Source organism: Xenopus tropicalis, chromosome 4, assembly GCF_000004195.4.
Source record: "Xenopus tropicalis strain Nigerian chromosome 4, UCB_Xtro_10.0, whole genome shotgun sequence".
In the NCBI taxonomy this organism is placed as follows: domain Eukaryota; kingdom Metazoa; phylum Chordata; class Amphibia; order Anura; family Pipidae; genus Xenopus; species Xenopus tropicalis.
The window spans coordinates 36,360,809-36,381,914 of record NC_030680.2 but is presented as its reverse complement, the minus strand read 5'-3'; the positions used below and the strand labels follow the sequence as shown (position 1 = coordinate 36,381,914).

General features: G+C 41.4%; 1 protein-coding gene across 5 annotated transcripts in view; it reads right to left on the bottom strand.

Annotated features, from left to right (window-relative positions):
* atl3 (atlastin GTPase 3) overlaps positions 1 to 13,785 on the bottom strand; it is a 30,503-nt gene extending 16,718 nt beyond the window's left edge. For 3 of the 5 annotated variants that reach the window (XM_031900088.1, XM_031900089.1, XM_031900087.1), the window contains exons 1-7: positions 13,716 to 13,785; positions 13,520 to 13,601; positions 6,064 to 6,272; positions 5,007 to 5,150; positions 4,353 to 4,457; positions 2,301 to 2,351; positions 732 to 788 (exon numbers count right to left, since the gene is read on the bottom strand). In XM_031900088.1, the coding sequence (XP_031755948.1) occupies positions 732 to 788; positions 2,301 to 2,351; positions 4,353 to 4,457; positions 5,007 to 5,150; positions 6,064 to 6,272; positions 13,520 to 13,526 (573 nt within the window). In that variant the 5' untranslated portion in view covers positions 13,527 to 13,601; positions 13,716 to 13,785. 5 annotated transcript variants of the gene reach the window in all.
* Positions 13,786 to 21,106: the final 7,321 nt, after the last annotated feature.

Sequence of the window (21,106 nt, the reverse complement as noted above, 5' to 3'; positions counted from 1 at the left end):
TAATTCTAAGTCAGTTTGCAATTGGTCTGTATTTTTTATGGTTTTTCAGTTATTTAGCTCTTCGTTAAGCAGCTCTACAGTTTGGTATTGTAGCAGCTCTTTGGTTTCTAGGGTATTATTTACCATAGTAACCAGGTAGTTGTTTGAATAAGATGGTAATATAAATTGGAGAGGGTCTGCATAGGAAGATAAGTAAGAAAATATAACAATAACAATAAAAAATTGTAGCCTCATAAAAGCAATAGTTTTTGGCTGATGGGTTCAGTGATCCCCATTTGAAAGACGGAAAGAGGCAAATAATTCAAAATCTTAAAAAAAAATTGCGACGTTGCTAGCAATAGGGTATTCTATTAAATACTAAAAAGCTAATTTAAAGCCACAAAGCTGGCACTCACAATAATAAATTTTTATACACGCCTGGGAGCAGTTCATCGGATCAACATTCTTCAAAACAGGAATAACAAAGCTGACATTTCGGCTGTTACACCAGCTTTTCTCAAAAATATCTTTTTTTTTTCATTTAAAATCTATTTTAATATCTATAAAACTACAGTTTCACCAAGTGTAACCCAACAGCAGTCAGAAGGTTTTTGACATAATCTGCCCTGTTATGCGGGTGCGTTAGAGGAGGGTACATACCTTTTCATGCAATTCAAAAAATAGTCACTTGGTGTCACTCCTCTCAAACTTAAACCACTGAGGCAGTTTATCTTTTGTTCAGAATACAGTACCTGAAAAGGCTTCAGGAAGATTTCATCCATGGCCAAACGTCCGTACTCGGTAAAAAGCTGAAAGAAAGAAGAGATGCAAGAATAAGTGTTTTACTTCTTGAGATTCAGTATAAAGGCAAAAGGGTGTGCAGATCACAGGAGCAGCCAGCTTGGATTGGATGGAGGGTACAGGCATGAAGGAGGGTACAGAGGGTAAGGATGTAGGTCCCTAACAGCCCCCCCCGGTGGCTGCAGGGTGTGCTAATATGTAGTTATACAGACCTGTTGCTAAAGAGTCAATCACTACAATCACAGAATGATACAGAAGCATATCCCTCCTTTACTGTTCCAGGTTGCATAACCTTAAGATTTAGAATAGTGTGTACTGTACAATTAATACAAATATTTTTTTTTTAACAAATAAGGATATTTCCCTCTAATTCTGTGAAAAATAGTAGGCCTCATTAAAATTGTGTCTTTTAAACACCCTTTAAAAAGTGTCTTTATTCAGCCTTCATCTCTATTCTGTACTTTTCATTTGAGCCTTTTTTTAATTTGGATAAGCTGTGCCCTTATGCACATCTGTGCAGTAAACTGGTGTCACAAATTATGAGAAGCTAAATGTAAGGAATAGTTGCAGATCACTTCCTACTGTAGTTAACAGGCATCCTAACAACTATGGCGCAAGGTTTAGCTGATATCAGTCCCAGCCCCAGCAAAGCACAGAATTTTCCTACACAGGACACTCACCAAGGTGTATTTCACTAGCTAGTAGAAAGAACTGCCAATACTATTATAAAAGAGACTACCTATCAGTGCTAAATAGTTAATTAGATACTGCATCACACATAGCATGAGAGAGAAAACCTCAGCCTGGTACTATTCTTTCCTGAAGAGAGTGGCCCAGGGAAAAGTTTTAAACACTGGAGGATGTCTAACATATTGGCAACCCCACCCCCACCCCCACCCAAGTGTATTAGCCTTTACTTCTCCTTTAAGGAATCATTGCATGAAATGCAGTACTTCACCTACAATGAAGTAGTTTGTATTTTTCTTTAGGCTTATGTCACATGTGGCGAATTCTCAGCCTGCTGATAAGCATCACATGTGGCATAAGCCGTAACAGCCAAAGCTATCATTTTACAGAAAAACAACTATTTAAAGGAGAGGTAAGTCCAAAATCAAAAGATATTTTTAAAATGTAATTTCAGTTAAGAGCAGAGAGACAGTAAATACTTCTATAAAGAAAAAATAATGCCATATGTGATAGTGTCTCTATAACATTTCCCTTAGGGATAACATGTAACCTGGAAATAGGCCGATACTGTAGCACCAGCGATGCTACAACCTATAGCATGAAACAGGTTGAATGTATGCAGTTTGCAGGAAACCTATAAGAAGGCATATTTGTCACCATGTTTGCTGACTTATTGCGGTCAGCACTCCAGTAATGCTTTAAGCATATAATAATGTACTTACCAAATTTCTGTGTGTTTACATAAAATGCTCATGGTGAGAGTTTAACTAAAGCATCCAGCAATACAATTTCCTTGCATATTGTTGCCTTAGGAGTGAATTCCATGGCCTTACCTGTAGCTGCTGTAGATCATCCTCCTGTATATTCTGGGATAAATTGTAGATCTGAAGGGTAAGAAGAACCAACAATGAGACATCGCTCAGTTGTGTCTTGGGTCTATTTTTAAACAAACAAAAAAACTTGGTGCCTGCACTCCCCTAGTAATACTGACACCTTCCTATGGATTTTATAAGAAGGTGTGTCACTTTAATGTATCTATTAATAATTAATGGAAACTATTTGTATTTTTAAGTACTATATAAGACAGAAAAGTCTGAGAATAAATCAAATGTATTTTCCCATATTTTCTTAGTGAATTTATGTGTCACAGGTGGAGGGTAGAATTTTATATATTTTGCCCCTTTGTATTTTTATTTTTTTATCACTGGGGCAAAGCAAGTGAATTCCTACCTGTGTCCCAGAAGACCATGCAAAGTGGTTGGCTGTCAATTGGGCAAGCAGATTTCAGAGGGAGAGAGAGAGAAAAAAGAAAGATATAGACAAAAAGCCTAGAAGAAAAGGAGAAATACTGGTATATTCTTCAGAAATAAAAAATGTGGGAAGTGGAGGACAGCAAGCAAATCTTTTTTCCAATTTTTATTTCCCCAGCTGATGCTGCATTGCTTCACCCACCATGCTTCAGTTCCTGATTACAAGGATTGGTGTAAGATGTGGTCCAGCAACAGCTCAATAAGTAAACAATGGTAAAGAAAAGAGATTACAGGGTAATGGAATATGTGTGGAAAACTGAAGCAAGCAAAGACACAAATAAAGGATGTAAGTGATATAGTAACTGAAATGTACCCAAATATAGCTGGCAGCTTAGCTACACCAGACCAGGTAAGCAGGTTACTGGGCCAATAAAAAAGCCTACCTGACCTACATCAGGAAGATTTGTTAATTCATTTGGGGGGTGGGGGTGTACTCCTGAGTTTTCTGTATAGGCCCTGGCATGAAACAGTTAATAATCTAGGAACCAAATTATCAATCAAATACGGTCCATGATCTGGCCAAATATATTCATATCTTACAAAACCACAAATGAGACGAGAAGGAAGTTAGTGAGTCAAGGACCTCCTGCATACAGTTTGCCAAAACATGTAATTAGTCATTTTACTGTGGGCCAATATACTGCGAGAAGGGCCACAAATCATCTGGAAACCTGTGAACACAGAATCTATACCAAGGCAGTCAGGCCCTTGAAACCCTGAGCCATTAAATCTACAAGCAACAGCAGATAAGTGGTTGGTCAGCTTTTTTTGGTATAGTGGACAATTTTAGAACCATATTAAAGGAAAAGTAACACTTTTAAAAAAATTTTAACTAAAAAATCTATTCTACCCTCCCCCCAATAATTGCCCTATCCTGAAAACCATTTGTTATTTTGAATGCTTTAGTAGAAAATACCTGCAATGCAGGGAAAGTTTCAGGGGAAGCGTCCACTATGCGGCGATCGATTGATCGAGCCTAGCCTTCCTTCTGTATAGGAAGGAGTCAGGCTAAGCTCGATCAACTGATCACCACATAGTTGATGCATCTCCTGATACTTTCCCCGGCATCGCCGTATCGCCTTTGTTCAAATGACAGGAAGCCAAGTTTAACAGGTATTTTCTTCTAAAGTATTCAAAATAACAAATGGTTTTCAGGATAGGGCAATTATTGGGGGAGGGTAGAATAGATTTTTTAGTTAAAATTTTTTAGTGTTACTTTTTCTTTAATTGGTCTTCTTTTTTTAATATTTTTTTTTTAATTATTTGCCTTCTTTTTCTAACTCATTTCATCTTTCAAATGGGAGGGGAGGGGTGGGGTCACACACCCCAGAAGCTAAAAAAAATATTCAAAATAATAAATGAATATGCCTTTCCTTTTCCTTTAAATGTAGTGTTTATTTGTCATTGGAAGAAGTTTTGCGCTGTTACAATTGGCATCAGTGTGACCCAGTCTGAACAGTATATTGATCAAATATTGTGCAAGACTATATAGTAAAAGCTGCAAATCCTAGTGAGAGAAGAGGATTTAAAGAGTCTAGGTTTGGAAACTAGTGTGTTTTAATTAGGTCTTCTCACCTGAATTGAGCTGGTCATGGTGCTCAAAGCAAATATTGTGGCACAGTCCTTTACAGTTGATTGACTGTCAAATGCCCCCTGTGTGTCCATTAGTACTACAGCCACCTGTCAGAAAAGCACAATTCATTAGGGCTCATTTACAAACATAAGCACAATGCATAAGAGAAAATAAAAAAAAAAAAGTGTAAAAAGTGTAAGTACTACCTATAAAATAAGCTGATGTGCTGCCATGAGGGCAGTTGTTTTACTTAGAAAAGGGTTACAATGACACATTTGTATAACAGATAATCTGTTCTTACACAAGAAAAAAAAAAATCAAATTCCATGAATGAAAATCTTATATACAAATAGGACATTTGTTGCAAAGAATGTGTATTTGTAGGTGCTGGATAAACAGATACAAAGTTTTAAAAAAATTCTAAATACACAAGAACCATGAATATCCTGTAAATCATATCCTTATAAATGGTGCTTAGTGATGTCATCAGTTATAATCAGTGCTTAGTGATGTAATTCCCATCACAGACTCACTGAAACTTTTGTATTATAATAAATAATATACCCCCTTTTGAAAAATATGAGGATATTAGAAGTCACCTCAGAGTTCCATGACCTGTATAAAAGCACTCAAGATGTTTGATCTGTATTTCTCACCTTCTTGCCATCAGGTTTATTCATAGTGAAGACCTCACTCCAGATCTGGATGCCTGTGGTGTCTGGCTCAGAACCCCCCTTCCAGGAGAAGCCAGTAAGAGGCTCATCTTCACCACCCAGCCAGCTTTGTTCTCCACCTTCTTTCTGCAAAAATTTTTAAAAATAAATAAATAATAGGGTTCTAATAAAAACTATTACCATGCTGTTGCTAATCCTGTGAGATGAAGTATGCGTGATTTAATATGACACAGACAGTGCATTTCTAAAAACAAGTCACAGTCAGTATTCATTTTTATTTAAACATTTTAATATATTTGTTTTTGGATTTTAGCTCTGCAATTTGGAATTTTAGCAGCTATTTGCTTGCTAGGGTCCAATTTACCCTATGAACCAGACAGTGATTTAAACGAGTGAATAAGGAGAGGGCTTAAATAAAAAGATATGTAATAAAACTTGTAGTCTCACAAACCAATATTTGTGAAAATATTAATTATCTATGAAATACTGGATTGTCTATTTGTTTTCATTTATTTATTTTTAGATATATTAGAAAGCAAAATGGTGCACTCCACCAACAGTGTCTAGACCTGGGTGCAAAAGCAGTTCGACCAAAATATCACAAAAGTAATGTCAGCACTCACAGGATTTAAGTCATATGTGCAAAAAAAAGTCAATATTTATTGAAACATAGAAAAAAGGAACATTTCAAACCTCAACATTTCAGTCCCCCAGAGGGACCTTCGTCAGGAGACACTGTTTTTTGGCTATTAGGTAGCCTCTATGCACACTATCAGCTTACAGGAGGCTTTATTTGGTAGTAAATCTTGTTTTTATTCAACCAAAACTTGCCACCAAGTGAGGAATTCAAAAATAACTACCTGGTTTGGGGGCACTGGGGCCAACGTTCAAGGGGTTGGTGAGCAACTTGTTGCTCTTGAACCACTGGTTGGGGATCACTGGTTTAGAGACACATAGTCATAATAGAAATTAGTGATCTAAATCATCTGAAAGTAACTAGTGCAGATTCCTGAGCCAATTCAGTACCCTAGGATGTTACCTGGCTGTAGACATATCTCAGCATGAAGTCCAACAAGAATGATTTCCCTTTGCGGAAAGCACCTGCTACTGACACAACGACAACATCCAGATCACGAATATGATCCTGAAGTAGTACAGATGCCAGAGCTTCTTCATCCAGCTGGAAGGAATGGTCATCCTTTTGTACTAACACTACCTGGACCGGACCAGGTGCAGAAGAAGCCATGTCTGCATGCAGAAAACAGAAAGAGCCAAAAAGAAAGGAAGAAATGCTGTGTATGTATTTTATATTCAAACAACTCAGTAAGAACAAAATAATGCTATTGTGTACACAGGAATATACAGAGAAACATCATTACATTTTTCAAATGTAGTACTCTGTCTTAAAGAAGAACTAACCTACAAGCCCTGCTCTAACATACCAGTGCTGACAATGCAGTGTTTCCCAGCAATCCAACAATCCTCTACTTTTTGCCCACAATCACCAACCAGGAACATGTACATATTCTAATGTTGCCACAAAGCAGAGGACCAGAAGTCAAGCAGCCCACCATGCAGCACTGCATTTTCAGCATATCTGTATGATGGAGCAGGGCAACTCTGTGCTGGGGGTTGCAGGTTGTCTTTACTGAGGAGAAGGGGAGGCAGTGCACGGGAACCCAGGTTAAAGTTTGCATTTAGTTCTCATTTAAATATTAAAAATATAAATTTAAGACATATTAAATATATAGATTTTAAATAAATTTTTAGTCTGTTTCCTTTCTCACACCCGTTTCTCACATGCCAATCGTTTGCCATCCACCTTGTTTTCCACAAGCACCTTCAGGCACAGCATCCACCTGTCAATGCTCACATGGGGTGGGTTTTGCCCTGAAAATGCCCAACTTCGCTTTTCAGGCCAAAATCTGCCCCATATGCACATTGACAGATGCCTTGCTGTCAGTTGGTGCTGAAACACCAGATGTTCTCATGTCACTTGTGGCAGGTGTCATGTGTGTGTGACAGCAGCCTTTATCTTGGGTACCCTGATGCTGCTTTACTAAAACTGTCAGTGTTCTTTTTTTTTATAGTTTATCCTTTTATTTTTAATATAACATACATGAAACAAAACATCAAGAAAAGAGTAAAGAAAAAAATAAAATCGGAAAAAAAGGAAAAAAATTATATACCGTTGGATACAGTATTGCGGTAACATATTAAACATGTTTCAGTTTTGTTATGACAGATATACTAATAAATTAACATAGGTTTGGTTGGTATGACATAGATTACAGTTGTATGGCGCTAATCCATTCACTTATATTGTAGTAGGGTTGGAGGTAGTGTAGAGGTTTTTTAGGTGATTATTGCTTGGGGAGTTTGCTAGGGAATTAAAGTCATCCGCATGTGTAAGTTAGGGTATTGTATTTTATGCCAGAGTACCTTGTCCACCTAGGCCCGCCTCCCACCATGGGCTCCAAATTTTCTCAAACTTCTTTTTGGAACCTCTGGCTAACAGAGTAAGTTTAATGAGGGGCAGAACTTGATTTACCAGGGTGATCCAGTTTTGAACCGTAGGAGGTTCAGGTCCCATCCAAGCCATTGCAATGATTTTCCTGGCATAATATAGAAGTGTCCTATATCTGGTTCTAGCATAGTTGGTAGTTATTAATTCATCTAGGATTCCCAGTATGCATATTTGGGGTGTCAGAATTTTGGGGAATTCTAGTTTATCTGCTAGGACACACATAACCTCAGACCAAAATTTGGCTATTTGTGGGCACGACCAGGCCATGTGTAGGAAGTTCGCCTCTTCCATTCACTGTCAGTGTTCTTTAACATATAGTCAAAGGTAAAAGAAAGCTGAAAGTTGTAGTTGTAGTAATTAGAAAAGAGTATTTTAATGACTAGTGATAGCAAAAAGTAATTGCGTAGTACAGAGTACTTTTTTTTTTTAGCAAAAGAAAGCCAAAAATTCATTTTCTTTGCAAAGAAAGAAAAAATCTAAACACCTTTGTAATATACATGCATAAAAATGTTTCTGTTGTTTACAATTTTATTTTAAATGTGTTTTCACCTAAAAGTGGTATCTATATTCCTTTCTCTTTCTGCACTGCTAAAACAACACAGAAAATCAGTTCACTTCCAGCTCTGTTCCTTACTGGCTTCTGGCACATTGTGCGAGGAGTCGGAGCCAGCAAGGTGGAGAATGTAAACAGTCAGCAAAGTACCGCTTTCAATAGCAATAACTCTTATAAATAACTTATTATAGATCCTTTACAATCTGCATGTAATGAAGAAAAAAGGCAGACACTCTTGGGATTCAACATACTTTGTTGCAACCCACTAGAGTTTATATGTAAACACACAAAAAGTTATCTACAGTTATGCTGGGCACTCAAACAAACAATCTTTATGGACACCGACTTATTAGTAAGAAGTTACCTCTGTAATGGCTTTTATGCTCATGAATTGCTGTCACCAGCAAGCAAAAAGAAAGTTAAAATATTGCAAAGTATGAGCATGGCTTTTTCATTATACAGTGACAGAGAGTCAGAACAGACGACATATTATGTAATTCTCATAACCTATTAATGTCAGCATACAGTTCCCCAGAAATAAATGGTTGAAATTGCATTTTACCTCTTATAAATGTAATTGTATCAAAGCTGCAGAGAGACCCTCACTGTTCCGTGCCTGGCCTGAAATCAGGGCTGGGCGTGTCTTCACGTTCAGTCTTCCACAGGAAGTAGTCATAATTGTGAGTGACTGGTACAAATTCTGCAATAGCAGCCCAAGTCCCGCCCCTTGTCTTTGTGCTACTAGCCCAGTCAAAGTGGGTCACTGTAAATGAGGGTAGTGCAGCTGCAGTTTTGCTCCAAACTCAAGTGTTCTATTGTCTCACACTATCATTTGTTAGAGCTTCTCATTCTCAGCAATGTCTTTGGCTTTAGGCACATAGTACTGACAATCAGCTTTTCTCCAACAGTATATTCTCACAGGCAAGAAAAGCTGATACATTCCCATCCAATCCTTTTTCTTGGTGCACTGACAGTTCTAGTGTCAGTCTGTGAACGCACAGACATTTCGCTGCAGAAACACAATAGAATGCATTCACAAGGGTGAATGACAGTAAGCACAGCACTGAACACAGATGATACATAAACTGCGTTCCGTCTGCGATTGGCAACCCATGTGTGAGAGCCCTTATTTGCAGGTATTCTACTACAGTCTCCCATGGCAGTGTTCAATACAGCAGTGACTCAAGGAACACACTTTCTTGTCATTATTTAATTTGACATATCAGGAAGTGGCATTGTGGCTGCCACAGAAAAACAACTACCTTCAGTCTTGGAGAGAGACAGCTCTAGTTCTGTGACAGCTGGAGGGCCACCTGCTCACATGGGGTAACAAGTTTCCAATAGCAAACAAACACAGGTGACATAGACACGGGTATTAAAGCTGCCTCCTCACACCTGACTGGTGTCAGCGCTCATGTGCCAATCATATCTAAGTGGGGTATCCCTTTAGCTCAACTTTACTGGTTAGTGTCTTTATATAGGTACCAGAGGATGTGCGCAGGTCAGAATAAGAACAAAATTATATGGCCATCAGCTGTGTATCAGAGCCAAATTTGAAGTATGTACACCCCTAGGCTGTAGCAAAGCTCATCACTAACAATAGAATTGCGGTAGTGGGGACTGGAAGGGCGGAGAGTCAAATAGCTGTTTAGATCTTCTGTCTGCCCAATCCCAAATGTAGATGAGGCACGGTGGCATGCTGTCCTCACAGTCCTCCTGATGCCCTAGGCCCAGGCCTTTGTGGCCTTTCCACAAATATGTGCCTGGTGTCTATAAAGAATATATGGCCCTGGGTGGTGGCAACCTTGTATGAATTGCTCAAGTATACAAGAAGAAAGCATTTATTCAATCTGCTATCCTTTCACCCCAAAATTGTGCACTTCCCGTCTGACTACAGCACTGACCATCAGATTACAACATTTATAGTATTACACAAATATTCAGCAAGATATTGTGACAAAAGACAAAAGGTGACAAAAGACAAAATCACATACCTCACATCTGTCTAATCAGACTGTATGATTACATAGCATTGCACAACAGTGCATTGTAGAAAGGCACCAGGGCACTTAAAGGGAAGGTGAACAACAAGGCATTAGCTTAATAATAAGTAGAAGTCCATAATGATTCTGTTAGAGCATGCTGAAGAATTGACCAGAGATGCCTCTCCCAGACTTGTCAACTCAAACAGATACCTTGTCACCTGCAGTAACAGCACAGTCACCCACACTCAGTAATTCGTCCCTGAATCACTGCATTGCCCCCCTCCCCCCAGCCACTGAAACAAAAAATCCTCAGATGCAGTCAAAGCAGGAATTACAATCAGGGGTGTAGCCTGGGAACAACAGGGTATGGCCTGAGCAGAGCAGGTACATTCACAGGATGTAGAGATCATGGGCAAGACACACCCATATCCCTTCAGATCCAGGTTGGCGTTTCCACTCTCAGATCATGTCACCAAGTGACTAATGTTGCCACTTGACCAATATTTTACTGGTCTTATGATTGGCAACCCTACACCTGATTAGCAGGTACCACTTGTAGCTAGTTAGGTTATCTGCTACCAGTGGTCAAAAAATGTAGAAAACATCTCTGTAACTACAGGGTCTTGGGTCCTGTGGCAAAACTTGCACCTAGGCTGCCCCTGCCCACAGCAACCAACTACATCCTGTGCAGAAACTCATACTGTGCTGCGTTCTTTAGAAGCACTGAATTATCCTCTGCAGGCCTGGGTGCAGTCACAACCCCTTCCCAGATGTTGAAAGCTATTTGTAATCATTACAGGTTGCTGGTTCTACTAACCAAACATTTTATAAAACAAATACAAAAATACCTGAACTCACAAATTTCATAAACCTTAAACCTTAACCAAAAATGAGAGTGTAGATAGGAAATAAAAATAAAATGTACTGTTGAAGTTGTGTGTTTGCCAGGCCTGGATTTGTGGAGAGGCCACAAAGGCCCGGGCCTAGGGTGGCACAAATTTGAGTGCTGTCCCGCCGCACAAATATGTTCAACTTTTGCTCCCATACTGAGCAATAGGGACCTCTCTCCCACTGCTCCATTTGCCAGTGTAAAGCCCTGTGCATGGGGGGGGGCAGGCTTTTGTTCTGTTCTAGCATGCGCGCGCGCGGGGGGGGGTGCTGGTGTTTGCATATAGTTTATATGAACAAAGCTGCTGTGTAACCCAGAGGGCAGATATTCAAATAGGGCTAAATGGCAAAGGCTACATAGCAGATAAGCTCAGTAAAATGCCATTAAGTTTATCTGTTATCTGCTATGTAACCTGTGCCTTTTGTACCCTTTTCCAGCTTAAATGGCTACTGTCCCTTTAACATATGAGAAACAGCTTGACCCTGCTTTTAACCAGTTAACTTAAAAGAGAAAGAAAGGCTAAATCACTTGCGGGTGCCAAATGTTAGGTCCCACCCCATCTTGCTTTGTTTTTTATTATTTACATATTTAAAAAATAATTTTGGATTCATTTTACTCCTTGCTGCAATACCCCTTTCCATCTCTATTTTAGCTTGCCTGATAGCTTTGTTGCATGCTTTATTTGCTTCCTTGTACCTGATGAAAGTTTCAGCTGTCCCAGCTAACTTAAATGCTTTAAAAACATTAACACTTTTATTCAACCATAATGGATTGCTTTGCGATGTCTTTCCTTGCTTACAAAGGGAATATACTGACCTGTGTACTTGTTAAGCAACATTTTAAAGATATTCCATTTTCCTTCTGTGTTTAACCCTGTGAAAAGCCTTTTCCAGTTGATATATTGCAGAGATGCCCTTATACTAGCAAAGTCTGCATGTCTAAAATTTAGTGTTTTAGTTTCTCCCTTATAGAGCTGTCTCTGCAACATTATCTCAAAGAAGACCATGTTATGATCACTATTCCCTAAATGCTCACCCACACAAATGGTAGAGATGAGTTCAGTATTATTAGATATCACAAGGTTCAAAATATAATCATTCCTAGTAGGTTCTTGAACTGTCTGAAATAAAAAGAGGTAATTTAGAATATTTACAAACCTACTAACTTTTTCTGACTTGGCCACCCCATTACTCCAGTCAATGTCTGAAGTATTAAAGTCCCCCATAATAACAATTCAACCTAGATGTGAAGCCTCCTCCATTTGTAATAGTTGCTGGGCTTCATTCTTTTCACTTATACAGAGTAGTTTGAAGCATACACCAATAATAATTTTCTTTGTGACCTTTAGCCCTGCTGAAATCATTGGCCTAGCAATGCTGCGCCACAGCCTTTTTTCAGTGTGCCTCCAAAGTACCCCCAGAGGTCCTTTTTAAAGATGAGGAGTTCCTGGATCATGGATCATTACTGTTATAGGACTGCTAAAATACAGCATTTCTAGCCATATTCATTGTTAGGCTTTAGTGCTCATTTAAAGGAGAACTAAAGTCTAAAAAATGATATCTAATCTATTTTTTATATTGACCTTACTATATAGCAAAGAGGTTTAGCAACCGTCTAACAGTAATGACCCACAGGAACTCACCACCTTCAATCTTGTAAAGCCACCTTTTGAGTGTCACTGTAAATGCTCAGTATGCCCTGCGCTGCTGTGCAAAAGCTAAGCTTTTCACTTGTTCATTTGTTATAGAAGATAATTCTACAGAGCTCATTTTTAATTTCTTATAGCCAATGCATTGGTTTCTGAACTGCAGAGGCAATTCCGAATTCATTACTAATTATCCTTGTATCAAAACTTTTATATTCAGTGGTGTAACTAGGGGACATCGGGACGGGTGCAAAAAGTGTACCCAGGCCCCCCCCAGTCTGCCACCACGCTAGGAAACACACCAGGTTCCTTCTCTCACCTTGATTTTCATGTAGCACATGCAACATCTCCCACAGGCTCTACTGGGGTGCAGGCCTGGGTACAGTTGCTCCCCCACTAGTTACATCACCTAATAGCAACCCAGAAATTGTGCTGTAGTGATATTTGCTGGTCAGGACCCTTACCCACAAAACCTAAACCTGTACCCTAACCTGGAAACTGTAGAACATGTGCCTGGCCCATACCATGCACTCTTTCTGCAAGTGCCTCTGATTGTAAGATGGAATCTTCAGAAGCAGAGGTTAAGTGTACTTTGACCTACACCCAGCCTGAACCCAAGTCATCCACATTTCATCCTGAACCCACCTGACAAGTGGGTAACATGCTGTAAGTTAACAAAACCATTTGATCTACTGGTTGCATAGTCAGAGACACATATCGCCCTTCACAGGAGCCCCTCTGGTATTTGCCACAATGTACAGATTGCCAGTCCAGGCCTGTAGCAAAGGCATAAATACCATATTAATTAGACAGCAGTTTGTAAGTCAGAACTGGAGATAAATAGAAGAGGTTTTGAAAAGAAAGAAAAAATAAGAATGCTAATTTGGAACACTCACCATCCATGAATTTTTTGTTGTCAGGGGCAGTGACCCCAGAAACCAGTCAGGTTACAGGCTGGAGACGGGCAGAATAGGAATGCTGATAATTAAAAAAAGCATACAAAATAAATTAGTAGCTCAATTAGTTATTTTGATTAGAATAACTCACACTATAACATAATAAAGTTAAGGCAATCACAAATCTGAGACTCACACCCAGGAAGGAGGCACAGCAGCTTCCTGAGCCAGAGAATCTGACTCACCGCACCAGCTATGTACTTCAGATTTTGGCTGATATTTGGCAGAAGCAGCAGGCTGATGATGACACATAGCTATGGAGGGAGGGGGGAAAGGAGGAGTAGAGCCAGAGAAGTAGAAAAGCAAGAAAAACAGAATGACAAAATAAATTAAAATTATAGGCAGATAATGAAAACAAAAAAGACAAAATCATGGAATAGAGAATGGATCAATTGTTTATTTATGCATTTATAACATATAACAACATGAAACATTGACATTGGTTCTAGAAGCGTGTTTTGTTCAGGATATATACAGTACATTGGTTTAGGTAGTCAGTAGTGTCCTACTCGAGGTAATGTTCAACTACAGACAGGGAGGATTTGGGGTTATCGGTGAGGGTTCAAGTTCCCCGGGAGGATCCTGTGGAGTTATTCCATGGCTTCAACCCATTTCCCCCATACCTTGTCATATTTTTGGGGGCATCCCCTTGCTATATAGGTGAGTTGTATCAGTGGCAGAAGAGCTTTGAGTAGATTGAGCCAGCTGGCAATTGTCGGGGGAGATTGTGCCATCCATTGAAGAAGGATACTTTTCCTAGCATAAAACAGTAATGTCCTATAGAGGATGTGAGGTGCTGATTGGGGAATAATATCATCCACAATGCCGAATAGGCAGACCTTGGGATTGGTTATTTTAGGTAGGGATGTTGTGTTTTGGATGTGGTCTAGAATCTGATTCCAAAATTGATGTATTTGTGGGCATGACCACATTAAATGAAAGTAGTTGGCCTCAGGGGCACCACATTTAGGGCAATGGGATGAGTTGCGGATTCCCATACGATATAGACGTAGAGGGGTCAAATGGAGCCTGTGTATGATTTTGAACTGGATTAACTTGTCTCTTGTAGAGATCAGATAAGCCCTGTCTGTCGCTTCCTCCCAATCTTCCCTGTCTAGCTCCGGTATGTCTTGATGCCAGACTTTTTGAGCTGTGAGAAAGGGAGACTGGAGGGTAGATAGGAGCAGGGAGTATAATGTGGTGATCAGTTTTTTGGAAGAGGAGTTTCGAAGGGTAGTTTCGAGCTTCGTGAGCACAAAAGGGACTATGGTTCTCTGGAACTGGTGTCGGAAGGCTTGTTGGAGTTGTAGGTATGAGAACCAGGGTAGCAACTCTCCTGTGTCTGTATGTCTGATCTGGTCCCTAGGTAACAAGGCCCCAGCATTGGTCACATCTCCCAGTGTACGTATGCCCCAGTGAGGCCACACTCGGTATGGGGCAATTTGTTGAAAATTGGGTAAGTAGGAGTTTCCCCACAATGGGAGGCCAGGGGACAGGATTGGGGGCTTCAGTTTGTATAGGTGTAGTATCTTTTGCCATGCTTTGTATGGTGTCACAATGACTGGGTGATTGGTGTGGATATCTGATAGTTTACGGAATGGGATATATTTCAATGACTCCATTGAGCTAGCTAGGGTTGCCTGTAGCGGAACATTGGGATTGGTAAGATCAGGAGAGAACCACCACTGGACATAGTAAGCCTGTGCGGCTAGGGAGTAAAATTGCCAGTGTGGAAGACCTAGGCCGCCCTCTGTAGTTGGTGCTCTAAGTTTGGCTCTGGAGAATCTGGGAGGTTTGTTGGCCCATAAGAAGGCAGTCTGTGTTTTATCTAGAGATGTGAAAAATTTGGGCGAAATGAAAATAGGTGAGTTATGGAAAATGTAGAGAAATTTAGGGAGGAATATCATCTTTAGCAGGTTGATTCTGCCCCAGATAGATAGGGGGAGATTGGCCCATATCAGCAGTTTCTCTTTCATGGTCTTAAGAATAGGTTCTAAATTGTTGGGAATAAAGTCGCTCAGCTCTCTTCGTACTTGAATGCCCAGGTATTTAAATGCATCAACCCATTGCAGGGGGGTAGGAGGGAACATGCTGGAATCCATATTTGGGTCTATGGGGAATATGCTAGATTTATCCCAATTGATTTTCAAACCAGAGAAGTACCCGAAGTGTATCACTATGCTTAAGACTGTCTGTAGTGAAGCCCCAGGAGAGTCCAGATACAGTAAGACATCATCAGCATATAAAGATATACGTTCCTCCACAGCCCCCAATTTGAGGCCTGTTATGCCTGGAGAGTGTCGGACCAGAATGGCAAGGGGCTCTATTGCTAGAGCAAATATGAGAGGTGACAATGGGCAGCCTTGTCGTGTACCTCTGGATAGAGAAAACTCTGGGGATAGACATCTATTTACATTAACTCTAGCTGTTGGTGCTTCATACAGCATTCCCACCCATTTAATAAACTGTACGCCGAGGCCAAACCTCTCAAGAAGTTTCAGGAGGTAGGGCCATTCGACAGAGTCGAAGGCTTTGGCTGCGTCAAGTGAGACTATTGTGTGTGAACCTTTATTAGCATGATTGGCATGAATATTGGTAAATAGCCTGCGAATATTTATATTAGTGGATCTGTTTGGCATAAAGCCTGTTTGGTCAGGCTCAATTAGTTCTTTGATTACTGATTTGAGTCTGTTAGATAGGATTTTCGCAAAGATTTTTGCATCCACGTTGAGGAGGGAGATGGGTCTATAGGAGCCGCACTCCAGTGGATCTTTGCCCTCTTTGGGGATGACTACAATGAGGGCAGTGTTAAAGGAGCGAGGGAGTTTGTTCTTCTCTGTCGCATCCAGCAGGGTTTTGTGTAGCCAGGGGGAAATAAGTTCTGTAGATGCCTTATACCAGTCAGCGGGTAACCCATCTGGGCCTGGTGTTTTGTTGGGTTGGAGTGAGGTTATTGCCTCTTGTACCTCCTCTAGTGTGATGGGATTGTTGAGTTGGGCCCTAAGTAGGGGGGATAATCGGGGGATGGGAATAGTATCCAGATAGTTAGATAATTGCAGTGGGGTATAGTCAGCTTTAGTAGTGTAAAGCTGTTGATAGTATTGGGCAAAAATGTTGGTTATGTGAGCTGCTTTAGTGACTATGTCCCCATTCATGGAGGTGATCTTATTGATGGTGTTAGAGGGGGCTTGGGCCTTGGAGAGATAAGCAAGGATCTTGCCATTTTTTTCTCCCTGATCAAATGTTCTCTGTGTAGCATAAAGCAGCTTTTTCTGTGTTAGTTTAATCCTGGTTTCTTCGAGTGCGGTTTGTGCCGCACCCTAAAAGTACGTAGGGTGTCTGGGCCTGTATGGGTAGTGAATTCTTTCTCTGCTTCCGTTAATTTATTTTGTTTCTCCTCTAATTCCTCTTTTGCCTTTTTTCTGACCCCTTTAATTGCAGAGGTGAGAGCACCCCTAAGGGTGGCTTTCCCAGCCTCCCATACTACATCTGTTGGGGCAGTTCCAGGGTTTAACTCCCAGAATTCTTTAAGGGCATTATCATTGGCTTCTTTAATACTTCCATGCGTTAGCCACAGGGGGCTAAGTCGCCATAATGATTTTACTGGGTCCTGTAGGAGGTTTAATTGTATCATAAGTGGAGAGTGATCTGAGATTGCCCTAGGCAAGTATTCCACTGAGGTTACCCTGGGGAGGAGGTCAGAGGAGGCAAAGGCTATGTCGATGCGGGACAGGGTGTTATGTGTAGCTGAGAAACAGGAGAATACATTTTGGTCTGGATATTTCCAGCGCCAGAGGTCGGTAAGGTTCATAGCCTGTGCCCATAACGGAAATTTGGGTGTAGGTTGGGGGCCTGGGGTCAATCTGTCTAAAGCAGGGTCTAGGATAGCATTGTAGTCTCCCATGAGGAGCATGGGGGCTGGTGGGAAGGTCATCAATTTACTCATTATATTATCTAACAAGTCTTGGTTGAATGGCGGAGGCACGTATACACTGGCTAAAGTGAAGGGTTGATTAAATAGGACACATGAGATCAGTATAAATCGCCCATAGTGGTCGGTTGTTAGGTCTAGTATCTCCATTGGGATACCCTTTTGAATTAGAATGGAGACACCTCTGGCATGGGAGGAAAAGGTGGCATGGTAGGTATGAGCCACCCATGGCCTCTTAAGTGCCATCAATCTTTGGCCCACCAGGTGGGTTTCCTGTAGTAGTAAGATATCAGGAGCATATTTTTTAACATAATCAAACATCAGTGCCCGTTTGAATTTGGAATTTAGACCCCTAATATTCCAAGAGAGTACTTTAAGTGAGCCTTTCATCTTGAAGATTGATTGATATTAGTGGAGAGTAGGGCAAAATACTTGTACTTAATGTACCAGTGTCATGTGATGTTACGCCTTTGAACCAAGACATACTACAAACATAAACATAACCATAACGAAACACAACCCCAAAAAAACCCATCCCACCCGACCTGACCTGTAACTTGGCAGGTATTGATCCCTTAACCGAACTTATGTGAGACATGCTCATGGGGAGCGAATAGCTCACGTGTACTAGTACAAAACAGAGAAGTTGCACAGGTTCCGCTGTGCCAATGTTCACAAGTTCAGGGTGATTTCTTGTATGCCTTTGCACCACTGTTTTTAGGGCATTCCGGTGTCTGTGGCTTAAAAGGAATGTTCAGACATTTGTCGAGAAGGAGATGGGGGACACCCCAGGATTATGGAGATCATGACTCCAGAGGGTGGGGTTCCTATGTGTCCATCTATAGTAGAATGTGGTGGAAGTTGTTATGGCTCTCCATATAGTGGTATCGTCTAGTATTGCCGTGGTGTAGAGGTAGTACGCCTGGCGTTGCATGTAGTGTTAAGCGCTGTCAGGTAGCAGCAATGGCGTATCGATATGGATGGCTCTTTCTCCCGGTAGTATTAGCCAGAGGAGGCCCATTATATGTGTCCCGTATGTGGAATGTCAGTGGTATTGAGTTCAAGTGTTTGGCCCTGATAGTAGTAGGCAGTCTCGTCTGTCATAGTTGCAGGTTATGTTTGTTGCCCTTGCGTTCTGTTAGTTTTGTCGATTGGGACTGGCTCTGGGTGACTGGGGCCCCCGATTATCTAGCCAGTCGCTGGCATCTTGCGGGGTCTGGAAGAAGAGGGTTCTATCGCCGGCTTGGACCCTCAGTTTGGCTGGATATAGCATGCCATATTTCAAGTTGGCCTCACGGAGTCGTCGTTTGACTGCTGTGAAGGTACCTCGTTGACGCTGTAGTTCCGCTGAGAAATCTGGGAACACTGAGACTTTCTTCCCATCCACCATGACGTCTGGGCTTTGACGCACCGCCTGGAGTATTGCATCACAATCTCTAAATTTGAGGAGCCGGATTAGAAAGGGTCTGGGGGGACCACCCGGAGGGGGGCTCCTTCCAGGCACTCGGTGGGCTCTTTCAACCGCATAGAATTGTGAGAGAGGGGCTGATGGATAGGAGTTTTTAAGCCATCCTTCTGCGAAGGCTACTGGGTCTGCACCCTCCGCTCTCTCCGGGAGGCCCACGAGACGGACGTTGTTACGCCTCTGTCTGTTCTCATAGTCATCCAGTTTGTCCATGCAGGATTTGAGTTTTGTGTCAAGGCGGGTTATTGCAGGGGGAAGTGGGTTGCAGGTTTCTTCCAGAGTGGTGATTCTGTTCTCTGTTTCTTTGACCCGCTTACGCATGTTCTGTAGATCCGCCCGCAGCAGGGAGAGATCCGTCTTTACCTCTTCGAGCTTAGTGGATAGTGATGTTCGACAGTCAGTTATAGCATCCAGGAGTAGTTGAGTAGCGGCCTCCGGTTGAGGCGGTGGAGGGGAAGGTGAGTTGCTCAGCTCAGTGTGGGCCTTTTTTGAGTCGGCGCCGTTTTGAGGGGGGTGCCGTGCGAATTGCTCGAGTTTAGAGGATGTATCCGACTTTGTTTTCTGTGTCTTGCTGCCACCCATGTTGGGTGTGAGTATAGTAAACGCTAGGGTAAGTTAAGGATAAAGTATCAGAGACTGCCAAGTTCAGGATTGGGCATGCGGAGCTTGCTTCAGTGTAGTTATTTAGTTTGGCATCCCTGCGCCATCACCATTCTTTGCAACTTTGGCTTTAGAGATGTCCATTTCCAGCACTTATGTTCCAGGGTTATTGCAGTCGGTCAGGTAGTTGTTGTGGGAGTTATTTCCCACCCTGAGTTGGGGCTTATCAGTCTGTAGTCCTGCAGCCGGCTGGAGGCTGTTTGTATTGTATATAGGTATCAGAGTTTGCAGGTTGTGTGCAGTGGCTGTTGTGCTACCTTGTGTCTTGTTCACTTGCAGCCAGTTGATATATGGTAGGGTAGAGGCTTGTAAGCCTGTTGGTAACCAGATTGGGCTTCTGTGATAGTCTGGAGTTATTTGCCTTTTGCAGGTTGTGCTGAGAGGGCCCTGTGCTGATGTGGTGGGGCCTCACTAACGGAGCTGCTCTGCAGGGCTTTAAGGGGTTAAGAGGGGAGCCCCAGGGGTTACCAGGTTTGTCCACCCCTCCTCTATCTCCCTATGTACCTCTTTTTTTGGTGGGCGCGTTCACAGCGCCGCGTCCGGCAGTACCGCGCCGATGGTAGGCCTCCGGCGGGGAGCGCAATCACGCGAGTCCCCAGCTTCTTGCGTCTATTATGCCACAGTCAATTCTGGCTTTAGACAGGGCCAGGAAGCTCCGATTTTGCTGGAATAGGCTAGCGGATTGTTCTGTGAGCTGCCTGGATGAGGATTGGAGACTTTGGCTGGGTTGTGGTAGGTAGATGGGGCCAGATTGAAGTTTTTCCCCTGGGAGCTCTCTATGCTGTTAGCTGGCTCGAATGGATCAATTGTTACCTGTAAATGCAAAAGTGAGAGCAAGTATGAGAAAATAAAAGAGGTTGCACACAAATGCAAATAGATACATAATGAACGAATTAGTTACGTACAAAAAGGAAATCCAAAACTAGAAATTACCTTATGTATTTTTCCTTTTCTCAAGGCACAAGCCCACTCAGCTGTTATAAACTACAACTCCCATAATCCTCTGCGATACTAGATTCTGCAACAAAAACTTAAGCAGAATTAAATTTCCCAATTGTAACTGATCCTTGTGAGATGCACAGAACTATATGCTTAAGATCATCCATTACCTCTGCTTGCAACTCTTTGATTACCACTGCTGAGCGCCATCCATTCACTTGCAGAGCTGCTACATTGCTACACACTACATAACTAAAAAATACATGCAAGTAGATATTTGGAGAGTTAGTATGTAAGCAGTATGGGAAGGGAGGCAGCATTAAAGGAAAAAAATCACAAAACTATTTATTGCTAATGTAAACTGTTGTGAGAAAATAAAAATTCTGTGATAGTAGTGTTCTTATATTTGTTTAAACTCAGGGAGGATATAAATCTAAGGTATAGTAGTAGAGATTTTACGATCGTTCAGTACGAAAATTTCGTGATTTTTGGATCACCAATACAATATTTTCGTGACTAATATGATTTTTTC